The sequence below is a fragment of the Hyperolius riggenbachi genome, chromosome 1, assembly GCF_040937935.1.
Source record: "Hyperolius riggenbachi isolate aHypRig1 chromosome 1, aHypRig1.pri, whole genome shotgun sequence".
Lineage (NCBI taxonomy): Eukaryota > Metazoa > Chordata > Amphibia > Anura > Hyperoliidae > Hyperolius > Hyperolius riggenbachi.
The window spans coordinates 272500021-272514322 of NC_090646.1; the positions used below are offsets into that span (position 1 = coordinate 272500021).

General features: G+C 40.6%; 1 protein-coding gene across 2 annotated transcripts in view; it reads right to left on the reverse strand.

The window, feature by feature from the left end:
* The window catches only part of LOC137506082 (neuronal acetylcholine receptor subunit alpha-7-like), a 237989-nt gene that overhangs the window by 208450 nt on the left and 15237 nt on the right, over window positions 1-14302 (reverse strand). The window contains exon 2 of one of the 2 annotated variants that reach the window (XM_068233573.1): window positions 1478-1617. In XM_068233573.1, coding sequence (XP_068089674.1) covers window positions 1478-1617 — 140 coding nt within the window. Of the gene's footprint in view, window positions 1-1477; window positions 1618-14302 lie in introns of those variants that run through there. The other variant, XM_068233574.1, reaches the window with a different exon arrangement.

Here is a 14302-nt window from a genome sequence, read left to right on the forward strand (position 1 = left end):
TATTTTAGGGTAATGATTTCTGCACTGGGGGGGGTAATCATTGCTGTATTAAATATTTTGGGGTAAAGAATGGAAAGCAGTAGGTTAATATATTGACCCCATCTTACAGAAAAAATATATATTTTAAGGGTTGACTGTTTATTTGATCATAATATCTACACCTTATCCATCAAAGTAAGGGTGGCCATACATGGTACAATTTTTAATTTTTTTTCGATTAGATAATTTAGTTCAATTATTTCATTAGATCAAATATACAGATTTTTCCAGCATGTCCGATCTGATTTTTTTCGAAAAAACGGGATAATCGTTAAAATGTCTTGATCGAAAAAAAATATTTTCAACTTTCATTCGATTCGATCATTTAGATCGAATAAACGGGATAATCGAACGTTTTTATTGTACCATGTATGGCCACCATAACATTTGTGGGTTCCCTGACACAAATATTTTGGAAACGTTCCTTCATGCAAAAGTAAAAGGTTGAGAAAGGCAGATCTTGTGAGATAAGTGGAGGCCGCAGTCAATCAGTAATAAGATAGCGGAGAATGTGATCAGTATGGTAAGCTGTATAGAACATGTACTTTTGTTAGTTAGAGGCACTGGTAGTTTTGTAACTAGCTACTTCAGATTCTCCTTTACTGAAACAGTGTTTAGGTTGATATGTTTTAGTTCTTAGGAATTGTGTATACATCTGGAAATTACAATCTTACCTGGGAGTTCCTTCATGACTTCAATCAATCTGATTTTAACGTTAGTGCTTGCTTTAAAGCAGTGGTCCCCAAACTTTCTTGTGGGGGACCTATGGAGACCAGATGCCTGAAGAGGAAAGAGGAACCCAAGTGATTTACTACTTACCTCTTCACCCTCTCCACTCACACAACTCTGCATTAGGTCCATACAATGGTCTGTTTTATGCTGAATACAATTTCTGTATGTATTTCTATACATTTTTATTGAATATTTTTGTTCAGTTTAAAAAAGAAAAATACAACAAACAAATCTAAGTAACATCAGTGTTTTAGGTACAGTAGGACATTACATTATTTTTCATAAAGTTGCACTACCAAAAAAAAGCTCTGATTTTGAAGCACTGGGCATATAAGGCTGAGCTTTACTTGAACATCTGGGATTGCCCTTCTACGTTGGTGGCCAAGGTCCAACTCTTCACCTTAAATCTTGCATGTTTACGAAGCAAAAGTACTGCACCTCACCATAGCTTGGACACACAAGTTTCCTGTCTCCTAGGGGGGTACCTCCCCAATGGAAATGGAAATAGACACAGTCTATAAACCTTCCCTTCTATGTTTTTAACTACAACATACACTTGGATAGAAGTCTACCACCAATCATAGTGAAAGTAAACATTTCTCTTGGTGATTTATTTTTTATTTTTTCAAACACAATGAATTGTGCAGTACCTGTTTTTTTATAACATTTTTTGTTATTGTTCACTAAAAATATAAGTTGTACTTACCACATCAATTATTTGAAGAAGAGAAAGCTGAAGTTCAACAAGTAAAGGCTGTGAATCATTCATTACAGGTCTTTCTAGGCGGTTGTAATTCCTTAGAAGTTCTCTGTAAAGTTTCCTTTGGTATTCACCTTGGTGAGAACCTTTCAGGGGCAAAAATAAATCTAGGTTAAATTACAGAATATTTATGTCTAGTTATATATTTGAAGAGTTCCGGGTTATATTAAAAAAGTAATGTAAAAGCCAAACACAAAATATAGAGCTGTAACTTGTATGACCGCTAGTAGGTCATTCCTAGAGGCACCACTACTGGAGGGAACCTTGTTCCTGGGGTTATAGCACTGCTGTGTGCAGTCATGTGCTATTTTTAATACAAACTTTGCTGCTTTTCCTTAAAGGGAACCTGAACTGAGTAAAGTTATTTAAAATAAACACATGATGTAGCTGCAAATGAATTTTACATACTTTCCTCACAGTCAGTTCCTGTCAGAAGCTCACCATTTTCTTCTTCCAGTGATCCCTTCCAGTTCTGACAAGATTTTGTCAGAACTGAAATATACCAGTTGCTGTCAGTCATATATCAGCTGCTGTCAGTTAGAACTAAATGTGCAAGGAAATGTCCATGTTCCCTATGGTTTAAGTGGGCTATATTACAATTTAACAGTGTGCTGACCAGAAATCTGTTATGGGTAATAGCCATTTTCAAAATGGAGGACAGAGAATTCTATTGATCACAGTGGACAAACAAGATACAGGAGAGGAGAAAGAGATTGATGAGTAGACTACACGGGAGGTAAGTATGTCATGTTTATGTTTATTTTCACTTTTAATTTCCAGTTCAGGTTCTTTTTAAAGGAGTCACTAAGCAACGTATGCTACCCATAATACTACTTACCCGATGCTTTCTCCAGCCCCTGGCAGCCGCTATGTCCCTCGACGCAGCTCCGCTGGCCCCCGTTCCCTGATGGTGTGCAGGACAACCTCTAGGTTGTCCTCTACTGCGCCTGCGTGAACGCTGCTGTCAATCACCTCCACGTGGTCCAGAACATACTGCGCAGAAATTCATATTTTTAAATTTTTTCATATTATTCTCGTTAAAATGCATTTAGAATAAAATAATTCTTAGCATAATTTACCACCCAAAGAAAGACTCATTGGTGGCAAAAATAACAAGATATAGATCACTTTGTTATGATGAGTAGTGATAAAGTTATTGTCAAATGAATGGAAGGAGCACTGAAAGGTGAAAGTTGCTGTGGTGCTCAAGGGGAAAAACCCCTCAGTGGTGAAGTGGTTAAAAGAAACTTGAAAACAAAGGAACATGGAAATATCCTTCTGTGGTGAAATTGCTAATTCTCGTTTGGCTTTTGTGCTGGTCCTCTGCCTCAAATATTTTCTGATTCACTAATTCAAAACAAGTATTCAAATGAGCTTATCTCACTCCACTTCAACACCATTGGATTAATGCTTGATTCTCAAACCACAAAGCTCAGTCTAAAAGCCCATACACACGCCTGACTATGACAGCCAATAAAGAACGCTTAAACCAAAACAGTGGTGGGCATCGGGTGCCCGATGCTAGATGTTCATCTTCACCCAGCACAGTGATTGGCCTGATGAAGTTAGTTGGATCTCACGAAATGCGTTGCCTTTTGCTCAATAAATTATTTTTCTTACTGCACCGTAAGTGAATTCTTGACTGAGGTAAGCCACCTCAAGTTGTTTTTATATTCAGCGTTTTTATACTCTTGAGCACCTCTCCACCGTGGCTTGAGCCAAAAGTCATGTAAGTACAGCAACCCCCAACTTGCGAGTGATCTGCCCAGCGGATCAACTCACCCCCAAAATGGGGGATAACATTGTTGCTCTCCCTGCCCCCTGTGTGACATGATGCACACGTTGCTCCATTGTCTTTCAGCTACAGTACATAGCTGACACGCCTGTACAGGCCAATAAAGATATGTGTATGCACCTTAACAGCCAGTCAACTGCCATTTTTTAAAGAAAATTAAGATGCTAGCTTGCATATTCCTTTTTAAGTTGAGGCGTCCTTTATTGGATACCTGCAGTGACATGTGGCATGATTAAATAAACATGTGAATATATAATATCAATCCTACTTAGAACTTGGTTGTGTTCACTTTTTAACTTTTTTCTTCATTGCAAGAGGAGGATCGTGATTAAGAGCTCAATAGGTCATCATTTCTATGTGTGGGAGGGGAATGAACAACAGGAATGTAAGTGTGATGGCCAATCCGGCTCAGACTTTAGAAAGATTTTAAACCCTGAGGCCGGTTTTATACTATTCAATGTGGATAAGGGTGTGAGGCAGCGACATTTCGCGGGCATGCTGTTGTCCTATAGTTTATAAGCCCCATTTGTTTTTTTAGGGTGTGATGCTTACTATGAACATTCTCTGTCCTATGGAGAATTTGATAATCACAGCAACCTATCACCAATTACATAATATTCTTATCTGGAAGGGGTTTGGAGGCGCCCAAGGTATAGCTAAGATTACTATATATAGGTAAGAAATCTTACCTTATTTCAATCGAATTTCAGAATAATGAACATTTCTCGAGAGGGTAGTTTAGATTTTAATATGCACATTTAGACAACGCGTTTCGCGGACACACTCCGCTTCATCAGGTCAATTAGCAGTGCCTTAGGGGTTAGAACTGTGTAGATGAGCCTGGGCGCCTGTGTTTGGCCGCCTGCGAAATGGAACTTTAAATGTATGTGGCCACATACATTTAAAGTTCCATTTCGCAGGCGGCCAAACACAGGCGCCCAGGCTCATCTACACAGTTCTAACCCCTAAGGCACTGCTAATTGACCTGATGAAGCGGAGTGTGTCCGCGAAACGCGTTGTCTAAATGTGCATATTAAAATCTAAACTACCCTCTCGAGAAATGTTCATTATTCTGAAATTCGATTGAAATAAGGTAAGATTTCTTACCTATATATAGTAATCTTAGCTATACCTTGGGCGCCTCCAAACCCCTTCCAGAAATTTATAGCGGTCTCCTATGCGGGAGTCCGCTTTAGTCTTGTATCCCAATAGAGTTAAAAGACTATATAATTTTTTCTTTGGAGCTGCGACCGTGACTTCTACCTCAGAGAGAAAGGCCGAGTGAGGACGGTCCTTCCTCACATGCGATTATCAGTGGTTGCTTGGAGTGCAACCCACACTTGTGAGTATATATACACCACCTCACATTTTTTCCATATAATCAGACGATATTGCACTATCGGGCTCCCGGTGTCCCTGTGTCTTTTTCTCGTACCAAAGATTGATAATATTCTTATGTATTTGAACAGATATCTCCCTAAAATAGGGTTTGTTAAAGGTACATGCTGCATGTATTTAGTGTGCATTGTTTTAATGTGCAGTAGCCTAAAGTGCAATAATTTAATGTCCCATAATCGAATGTGCCATTTCATGTTGAGCAATGTACTGTGACTACAATTTGTAGATGTTTTTAGCGTTGAGCATCACTATGACTACATTAAGTTTTAGTATAATACAATCCTTTGTATGTTATTGCATTTTTAGTTGCTCCTTTTTGTACCTTGTCTGAGGAAGCGAAACGAAACAAATATGGCGAAACAAATTTTGTTGGCATAAGAAATATACTTTGCAATTCTTTTTTTGATACAATACTGTTGTGTCATCTGTGGGAAGGTAAGTCCACCAATAACCCCCCCCCCCCCAACTGTTTTTAACACATTTTGTCGCCAGCACTGCGGGGGCTATAGCGACGCGCAGGGGGGTCCTGGAGGCACACCATGGGGCAACAGAGGCTGGTGTTATTGTGCACAACCAGCCTCTGTGCCCCACTAACATAATTAAATCCCACCTCGGGTTCTCTTTAATATTTACCTATTATTTTCCTATCAACAATAATACAATATTTGGGGCTCTTGATTTGTTCCTTTTTGTCTTCATATGCTAGCTCATGCCTGCCTTATCGCTAATTCTTGCAGCAAACATTTCTGAAATCTACAGCAGTCACAGATTATTGTAAGAAATCATAAAAATAAACAAAACGGTACAGAGCAGGAAAATTAATTGAGTCTCTAGGACAGGGATTTTTATAAGTTTGTTTTCTCTAACAGAAATTTACAATGTGAGATTTTATTCCACAAAGAAAACATAGACTGTTAAAATGGCCTGCGGACAGAGCTGAGAAAGGGGAACCGGGGTGATCTAATATGTCAAATACAAATACTGTCGCTGAGCCTTCTTTCACAGAAAATCTGAAAATTGATTGATCTCCTAGTTCTGTTAAATCCCATAATCCTCTATAATCTGCAGCTTTTTCTTTTCATGTTTTATAAACATGGATTTTAACCTGCCATAGTATCCACAAGTGTGTGTGCGTGTGTGTGCGTACGTACGTGCATGCGTGCACGCGTGTGCATGCGTGTGTGTGTGTTAATTTGAGTAATCTATTAATAGTGTGCATAAATACCAGCAATTTTAAAAAATAACCAGTACAAGTAGTTAATGTAATTAGGATGTGCAAATCATGATATTAACTTTTCATTTTACATAACAACCAAACCCTCTTGGCTGTAGTGATACATTATAATACATTATAATATAGTGTTTTTATTAGGGCTTGTGAAATACAAAATGCAATGTTTTATTTACATTTTGTTAAAAGGCATTTTCCCTTACAGTTCCATCTCTTGAACCCTTGACCACCTGTGATTGAGGCCACATGCAACCAAGACGGGTTCAAACCTGCATAGATGTGAGCTTTATCAGACTAAGCAAAGGATGCTGAATAATATTCATAATAACATGTTAAGGCGATTATTTATTTAAAATATTATTTGTCAAATAATTAAAAGTATTGGTTATTATGTATAATATCTGGAGATTATGTGCATGTTAACCAAATTTCTCAAATTAACAACTTTCTCTATCTATCTATCTATCTATCTATCTATCTATCTATCTATCTATCTATCTATCTATCTATCTATTTATAATAAGTCTTAGCAGAGCCAGGACAAAGTCCTCCAGCATCCAAGGCTGAGACACCAAAGTGCGCCCCTCTATCCCTCCCACCCCAGCCTTCACACACTGATTGCTATTAGACTATAAGGTGCCCCAGGGCCCCCAACACCTTAATCTCAAGTTTTCTGGCTTGCAGTCACTGCAGTGTATCCCCTTTTCTTATTTCTCTCTGCTTCAAACACAATAGGGGAATGATAGCTGAATGAGTTGTGCACCCCGATCCTATGCTGCTGGAGCCTCTGTTACCTCTGCCTCGGCCCAGCCCTAAGTCTTAGTTCAGTAGATAGCAGGGATCAGTGACGTAGCTAAGGAGCTAAGGGTCATAGTGCAAGTTTTACATTGGGCCACCCCCAAGCACTCTATACATAACAATTGATACAGCGCACCAAAACCTGCCAAGGACAACCACAGTGTCAGAGATGTAAAAAGGGGATGGGGAACAGTTTGTTATTTTTTACTATTATTCAAATAATCTATAGAAGTTATTATTACCAGCACAGGAACAATAAAGAGTCAATACTGTGGTTGAGGGAGAGACCCTCTGTAATTGCAGATACAATACATGTAGTAGCAAAGGACTCAAATTACTTCCAAAGCATTTATGCAAACTTGGCAGCAGTTTTCTTTAATTTGTCCATTTCTGCTTTTCTGCACACTGAGGTGCATTTAGCAAAGCACTTGCATTTAGCTGCATGTGCATTTACATCATAAATCCGTAGCAGCTGGTTTGCAATACCGTAGATTTGCTTTGAAGTCCCCATATTTTTTAGTGCTTCTTGAGCAAGGAGTTGCCGATGATGCACAGCTTGTGACACGCACAAGTAAGGGGATTAAATGGGCGATTAAAATTTTAAGAAGGGGTTTTTAGTTGTATGTCTGTGCCTGTGTCCCATGCCTGTGTCCCATTTCCGAGTTGTTTCAACAAGAAGAGGTAATCCCCATAATGGAGATAAGTAACACCTTGGACAGCATTTACTAGGACAAGTGTCCACATTGAGATAAGGATGCTGTATGGCCTTTCTGCGGCAGCCCTTCAACTATTCATGAAAATGTCAACACTAGAACTTGAACTTTGGGATACCCTCGCCAACAAGGGTTTTCTGCACCATACAGACTGTGCTCAGTTGTGTTTACTTATTTTCCTGCAAAGTAAATCCTTTTTTTCATACTTGTTCTGTTCTTATAACAGAAAAAGTTCTTTTTTGGTTGCATGGCGCCTGTGTAGAGTGAAAAGGAGTCAGGAGGGGAGAAGCAATCAACACTATACAACAGAAGTAAATGTAAATAGCATATTACAGTAGGCATCAACTGTCAGCATGCATCCATACATACCAATGGAATGAAAATTTGCTTGAGCAGTTTGCTTACAGTTGCTTCTAAACTTGCCTTTTTCTATTTGTTACGCATGGTGACAAGAAATATAACGGGCACACTTCCAACCACAGCTGCAATCAGTACACGAAAACAATTTGCAGGACAAAATGAAATCTGAGCAAGTGGCTGCCACAGTGAAAGACAAAAGCTGGATACAGGTGGAACGCCTAAGTATTCTCAGTGCTACTGCCTTCACAAACTCTGACAAACTCTGCACCTGTGGATAGCATTCGTTTCTGTACTGATGATAATTAGGTAGGTAGGAAAAAATATTGTTGAAAAATGTTTTCAGTTAGCCATTAAAAGATATGATTCTTACAATATCTTGTTTTTCCAGCACACACCTGTGGATAGATTGAAGGCACAATTACCATAATAAGCGACACCTTCACTTAGCATAAACAGTGCTGTCACTGACAGGAATGCAATTAGAAGTTCTATACTAAAGACAACTCAAACCTTACTGTAATGCCTCAAACAATAGTAAAAGAAACAGTTAAACAATAACATGTAAATCTTTTTTCTACATGTGCAATATCAAATTTACGTTTCTGCTAGAGATGTAAGAAAAAAAAATCACACAAATTGATGCAGATATCAACAAAAGTCAAGGTGGTGACTAAAACAGACCATTAGATAGGCAATGCACACCAGGCTTTTTTTTTTAGCCCCGAGGAAGCCGGAAATCTCTGGAAAAAATAGTGGATGTTTTCTGGTTCATTTCACAGACACATTCCATAGAATACAGATCCCAGCAACACCATGTGAATCACCTGTGTGGACTAGCAGCATATATTGAACAGTACTGTGGTGTGATGAGATAATACCTATGTCACACATGGTACTGTACAGCACCTGGATAATGAAGTGAACTATTATGTGGAATGCATTCCTGGGCAGGTTCAAATATCTTGTGGATATGAAAGATTGAACGTTTGCTATGTCCATTGATATGTGCTGCATCAGCTATTTATGCTGATAAATTACTGCCTCATACCCACTTCTCTGAGCCTGGATTTTTGTTTGTGAAAACAGGAAGTCCTGATCCTGGTCCCCAGATCCCCCTCCCCCCCTTTATCTTACCATGGTCCCCAGACCCCCCTTCCCCAATCTCTGATGTACATCGTATAGTCCTAACAAGGTTATCATACACAAAACAACAGAAAAATAGAACCACTAACATCACACAATTAAGATGTTTCTACTGGGAATTGGGTGGAAGGGGTGGCATAATAATATAAAAAGGGGGGTCGGAGTTCTACCTCTATGAAACCAAACCAAGCATGATTTAACACAAGTTAATATAGTTAAATTAATGTAAGTTATTTTTTGGTAGCATGCATCTTCATTATTTAAAAAGCAAATAAGCCGAGGTACCCACTTTTCCCTCAGAAACCAGGAAAAAGTGATTGACTTGCGTATAAGCCCGCTCCCCAATATAGCTCCCTCCACAGTAGCCAGATGTTTCCCCAGTACAAGTCAGCCCCTGTCCCAATAGCCAGATGTGCCCCAGGATCATACAGCTGTGTCTCAAGAAGCCCCTAGATGGCATCATAGATATGAGACACAACTATTGCCACACAGGAAGAATCCCTGATCATTGCACCGCTGACCCGTTGCTGGCATGCTTTGCTCCACAAGCCAGGGGACACAGGAAGTCTTGAGCAGCACACTTTTTAAAACGCTGTAATTTGGCCTCCAGCAATATCTGGAAGACGAATTACATCATTCCCCACCATCCACGTCGACCTGGAGGGGGAATAGTAATTAGCATCTCTGTGAACTTGTGCAGCAGCAGGATAAGCCAAACAGGCTGTATCTTGCGCCCAAGTCTCCCGGCGGGGAATCCTCTCGTACGCACTTTGCACAACATGTTGCAGGGGATGGAGGACACGGACACAGCAGGGTGCAAGCTAGTAAGAGCAGGATCACTAGTGCACAATCCTTACACTCTTCTGCCAGTAACAAAACCTGCTCCACCATCTGTTTTGCTCCACTGACTCACATATAAGCCGAGAGGGTAACTTTTCAGCACATTGTTATGCTAAAAAATTAGGCCTACACGCGAGTATATAGAGACAAATAGTATATATGTTAGGGCCAGAACCCGAAGTCTTGCCACTTCAGGTTCTGGCCAGACAAAGCTAGAAGTGGCTGACTGAAGCGGCCACTGTGCGAAACGGCGAGTTTTTGCGGACTTTGGCCGGCCAGAACGCGTTATGTCTAGATATGGCCGGCCAAGTCCTGAAGTTCTGTTCCCCACCGCAAATTACCTCCTCTCCCTGCCTTCCCCTGCTGCCGCCACCACCGCCTTCCCCTTGGTCCTCCTCACCCCTCTCCTGCATGGGGCTGCCTTTCATGCCGGAATTTTGTCGTCAGACCAGCTGCAGCTGCTTTCTACGCTCTCCTGCAAAGACCCGGGGCTGGCTCATGCGCTGCTGGCAGCAGCTGATTCCCCCGCCACCTTCCGTCTCCGGTTCTATGCCTTCTCTCCATCTTCTACGTGTTCGACTGCTCCCCACCGCTGCCTTAAAGTGGACCTGAACTCTTGCACAGGACAGAAGTAAGAAAACAGGGAATGCACCCTGTAATATTTAGAGAGTTTATCCTGTCTAATTCCCCCTCATCTGTGACTAATCACAAGTTGTAATTTGATGTCTCCCCATGTTACCTGACTGCCACAGCAGATAAAGCACAGGATGTTAACAATATGTCTGCGTCCATGAAAACAAGATGTAGACACACTGCAGATTTATTGCAGGATTTGTATCAGCTGTAACAAAGAAATGTTTGCTTCCATGAAAGCAGGATGTAGACACACTGCAGAATTATTGCAGGATTTGTATCAACTGTAACAACGAAATGTTTTTCTTTAAAGATTATTATGCTATTGTGTATGTTTCACAGCAGAGAGGAAGTTTCTGAGTGCCTTTCATGCTGCCGGACAGGACCCGGGATGTTCTGCGACTTTTACATTTTGGACTTTGGCCAGTTGACTTTGGCCACTTTGCAAACTGGCCGGCCAATTTCAGAAATCCCCAGCATTTTGGACAGTGGCCGACGTCAAATCAGCCAGTTCTAGAAGTGGCTGGCCACTTCCCACTTTGGCCGATTTCTGGTTTTGGCCATAACATATATATGTGAGACCCCCAGAATAGATCTTCCCAGGTAGTCAGGAATCTATATACCAATTTTTGTTGAAATTGGTCAAGGTGTTGTCGAGTGATGGTAGCACCTAAACACACACTCATATACACACAAATATACACACATACAAACGTCCATATACAGTATATATATTATTATTTTTCTCAGTTTCACGCACTGAAATCATGGGGTTATAATAATCCTGACTTGGCTTCTCCTCTCTGTGCAATTCCTATGGCTTCTGGCAATTTTACAATTTGATAATATGAATCCTTTGTGGCCTAATCCTCTAGAGATTACTGGATGTGAATAAGTCATCTGCTTGCTGTAGGTTGGCATCAAATGTAATCCAACAAAACATTTGGATTTTGTGCACTTTCTTTTTGTTTCTGGCTGTGTCCACTGTCATATCTTATTGCTGAATCTCATTTTACCTTGGAGAATCCAAACTTATTTTCCTTCACCTAGGTCATCCTAGAGATATTCATGAGGAGACACTTTTCCCTTACCTTGTTTTCCACTTCTGCATTTGTTTGGCCCAAAAAGAGATGCAGTACATTTTACAATTCTCTAAACCCCTGGGGTAATTTCAAACCAACTGCACCTTCAAGTTTGATGAAAAACACCCTAATATAATGTCCAATTTCAGTAGCGTAGCTAAGGAGCTTGGGGCCCCAGTGCGAGTTTTACATTAAACCTACTAATGACAGCTGCAGTGTCAAAGAGGTGTATTTAGAGTAAGGAACCAGTTTGTTGAGAATGTTAATATAGGTAGAAAAAGCAACGTTTAGTAAATAAAAAAAAATATTAAGAATGACCACTATGCAATGCATATATAGAGGTGTTCATTACCAGCATAGCACCAATGAAAAGCTAATAAGATGGATAGAGGAGGGCCCCTAGTAGACTCCTCTGTTCCCTGGGCCCTGCATCCCCTATTGGTACGCCACTGTGCACTTTTGATGTTAATGAATCTCACAGGAAATTCAACTTTTTGTATAAACATTCAAACTTTAAAGCACATCTGAAGTGAAAGGAATATAGATTTTGATTTATTTCAACAATGCAAATTGCCTGGCTGTCCTTCTGATCCTCTGCCTCTGATGCATGCTGAGCCATATCTTCAGACTCCATGTGGTCATGCTGACAGCCGACAGCAAACATTGGCTTACTTGAATCTTCATAATAAGGAAATTACCTGCGTACTGTGGGTTCTTCATGTACTTCTAATTTCACATAACTGTGATTATTTGAATCCTGCTACGAAGCATAACTTTTTCCTGAGATTTTGATTGATTCCAGCCAATTATGTGATAGAATTTAGCCGGGAAAGTCATTACTCCAGAAGAAGTGAATATTATATGGTCCGATGTTTCATGAAACGCGAAGAGAAAATTGATTGTTTATTTCGGCTGTACATAAACTAAGTGTCAAATATATGGATATATTTGTCACAAAGAGGATTACTATGATACTTATATAATGGTGGACATGATATAAGGGACAATTTCCAGTTTCATGGTACCCTTATTGTGAACTATGCATAATTGTAATGATCTGCTCAGCTGTCTGCACAGGCAGACAGCTGTTTGACCATTCTTTAGGTCTGAGTGCTGCAGGTCTCTGGAAAAGAGACCTGTCTTCACTTTGCAAGTGTCAGAGTTGCTCTGCTGCTGAGGAATTTGCATATACTTGTCATGCAAATTGCTTAGCTGCTTCCTTTGATGGTTTGCAATATAAATACCATTCTCTCCCAGAATTCCTTGCTGGTCATGTTGGTTTGTTCCTGCTGACTCACCTGGAGTATCAGCCTTTTGCTATTGTTTGCTAAGATTATCTTAGAGTATTTCCTTGGGACTGCACTAGGCATCCCTTCTAGCATAGTCAGGTTGTATTATCTGTCTTGCCTTATATCTGTCTGTCTCTTGCGATTGTCTTGTCACCAGCGGCGGTCGACAGGAAATCGTTCTGCCTTAGGGGTGCTAACCAGAGCAGCGGTTGCTACTGGAAGCCCCATCTGTCTGCCTGTCTGGATCGCATCCGCCCTAGCGGTAGTGGCGGTGGTTCCTTCTGTACTCTGTCTGGGAGTGTAGGCCAGAGCTGCGGTTGCTGCTGGCTACTCCCTCTCTCTGTCTTGTCTGGTACGAACGCTTGCTGTGGGCTCAGTGTGGCAACCGTTTAGCAAGCGTTCGTGTTCTCTATTTTCGTGTTTGTGTTATTTTGGTTAGTTAGGGTGGCACGCTTATCACTGGGCGCCTAACGCGTGGTGATCGTGTCTTTAACGCGTTCGCTGTTGCGAATGAGTGCGGTGTTCGCGTTTAGCTAGCGTTTGTTATTTTCCTTGATGTTCAGATCATTGTTATTTGCTGTGTCTTTCCTGCTACACTTGTGCTCTGTCTGATTCGGTCTTGTGTCACTATTGGCAATCGCCAATCTTGTGATTGCGTTCCCACTTCGTTTCCACTGCTGTGTGTTCACCGTCGCTGGGTGGCGACTAGATTGGTGGACACACATACATTCTGTTTATGTGTTCTCTCTCTCTTTAAGGGCTATCTTGCTCTGCATTGCTTCAACTCGTGCAATTCCCATCTGACATCTGTGGCAGGGCAGAGGCTGTGTTCCTCTGCACTCCACAGCTCCATCTGCCGGTGGGAATTTCCCTCTACAGGTGCATAGCACCATAGCTGGGTTCTGCTAAATTACACGTTTGTGGAGGATTTCCGCAGTGTCAGCGCACATCTTGTGCGCTGACCACGGAAATAATTCCGCAATCGTTACAATAATGTTTGTAAACTGTTTAATCGTGACTTTGCTGTAATGGCTATGCAGATTCTGTGTATTTGTATTTATGTGAATATTTTTTTTTTTTAATTTATAATAACTTGATGTTTAAATTGGTTATTGAATGATTTGGGTCAATACTTACCTATTGAGGTTGAGGACAAGGTTTTGTCTATAGTTCATCCCCTTTAAGGTCCCTGGCCCATATGCAATTCCCTTTTTCTCCTTAGTTTTCTCCTTGGAGATATTTTTTTCATCTTCAATTAAATAAACTTTTTAGCACTTTGCAATGGGAAAAAGTTCCAAAAAGTAGGTGAAAAAGTACTGTCAAAATTATGTTGAGTATTTGTTTGCTTTCTGGGGGTGTAAAAGGCATTTATCACCTAGGAGAAAACTCAGGCGAAAAAAAACAGAATTGCATATGGCCCCCTGTCTGCCTACAAATAAGACTTACATCTTAAAAGGAGACACACAAGGGGATCACTTCTACATATTGT